Below are 1,825 nucleotides of genomic sequence, written 5' to 3'. Positions count from 1 at the left end.
AGTTCGAGGCCAGCCTGGTCTACAGAGTGAGTTCCAGGACAGCCAAAGCTCCACAGAGAAACCCTGTCTCGAAAAACCAAAAGAAAAAAAAAAAAAAGAAGAAGAAAGAAAGAAAAGTAAATAAATAAATCTTAAAAAAGAAAGAAAGAAAGAAAGAAATGTCAAAACTATGTATTAACGGGGCATGCCTTTAATATCAAGGAGGCAGATCTCTGCATTCCAGGCCGACAATGTCTGGAGCTGGTAGGGAGGGTTACATACTATATGATGACAACTATATGACATTCCTGAAAAGGGAAAACAATAGGAATGAAGAAAAGAAAAAGGAAAGAACAATAGGAGAGGGGTGGGTAAGAACAGGCAGAGCAGAAGAGTTTTAGGACACTTACAAGTTCATATGACAGTGTGCAAACTATGGACTTTGGGTGACAACCTGGCCTCACCGCGTATAACATAAACCAGTCTGGTAAGAAGCGTGGATAAGGCACAAGTCTGAATATGAGAATTGAGTATACGGGAAAAATCTCCCGTTTCCCTTTCAATTCTACGGCGACCTTAAAACTGTTCTTAAAAATTAAAGTCTTTAACTTATAAGTACACATAAATGGTTTAAGTAGTCAAAACCTCCAACTGCTGAGAAATTCCTGGTTAGCTCTCTCGAGACTTAGTCCTCTCTAGAGATGCATCAATTATAAAAATGTACGGGTTACCTTAGCACGAATACCTATGGGGGTGGGCGGGGAGGAAGCAACAGGGGCAGCAAAATGGCTGGATAGGGGCTGAGCAACTGAGGGACAGGGAGTTCTAATACAGGGCGCTAATGAGTTTCCTAAACGTTTGTTCATCAGAGTCTACAAATCTGGGACGACCCTTTGGATGGATGCACTCACAGACAACGCTACACTCTCTCAACTCAAACGGTGAGAAACACCGGTTATCACCGAGGGGTGGGGACTGCAGGATCCGTCTCTAGGGGGAAACATGGCACTTATCCCAAATAACGACATTACAGCTAAATGGAGAGTTCAACAAATGTTTCTTCCTCTGTCCCTTCTCTTTAACTTGACGCTGAAGTCTTATTTCCCGACGTGGCCATAGGCCAAGCCCCCCTCACTGCGCACACTCGCCTCCCACCACCGGTGTAGCCGCCTCCCTGCGACCCCCTCGGCCCGCCGGAAACAGCAGCGACCTCATCAGGGCCAGACCCCGGGGGACGCGCCCACTGACACCGCGGGCCACGCCACCGCGGACGCGCGTGACAGCGCCCACGCGGCCCTCCGGCACGCGGCGCCTGTGAGTCCATTTCCACTCCGCTTCGGGTCATCCTCCGGCCTCGGGGACCGCACCCACCAGACCCAGCCAGGGCAGCCCAGCCCAGCCCGGCCCGGCCCGCTAGGCCCGGCCCCAGACCAGAAGCCTCCGCCGCCCCTCTCCTCACCGCGTCGACCCCTGAGCCGTCTTCCCGGGTGCCCTCGGCCTCCTCACCGACCGCGGCTTCCAGCACAGCGCCAGGGCCGCCCAGCGGCTCCAGGGGTGCAGGCTGCAACAGCTTCTCGGGGTCCGGAGGCGCCTGCTCCATAGCTGTAGTTTGGTACCGCGAGGCCAGTGCGCCTGCGCAGGGCCTTGACTCCAGCCGCCCCGCCCTCTGTGGTAGTCCCGCCCCGCGCTCTCGGTAGTCCCGCCCCTGCCCACAGAAACTCCACCTAGGCAGCGGAGACCCCAGAACGCTGGACCACCAGCCAGGACCTGCGACCAAGGGAGGTAGGGGAAAGCTAGGGCTGACAGAGGGTCAGCTACAAAACTGGAAATCTGGGAGAGCCGGTGA

General features: G+C 54.2%; 1 protein-coding gene across 1 annotated transcript in view; it reads right to left on the bottom strand.

Moving 5' to 3' along the window:
* The window catches only part of Snx4 (sorting nexin 4), a 51,005-nt gene extending 49,383 nt beyond the window's left edge, over positions 1-1,622 (bottom strand). The window contains exon 1 of the mRNA XM_021209116.2: positions 1,439-1,622. Coding sequence (XP_021064775.1) covers positions 1,439-1,579 — 141 coding nt within the window. The 5' untranslated portion in view covers positions 1,580-1,622. The remainder of the gene's footprint in view (positions 1-1,438) is intronic.
* Between the last annotated feature and the right edge of the window lie 203 nt (positions 1,623-1,825).

Source organism: Mus pahari, chromosome 12, assembly GCF_900095145.1.
Source record: "Mus pahari chromosome 12, PAHARI_EIJ_v1.1, whole genome shotgun sequence".
Lineage (NCBI taxonomy): Eukaryota > Metazoa > Chordata > Mammalia > Rodentia > Muridae > Mus > Mus pahari.
The sequence above is the reverse complement of the archived record's forward strand: the minus strand, read 5'-3'. Positions and strand labels throughout refer to the sequence as shown.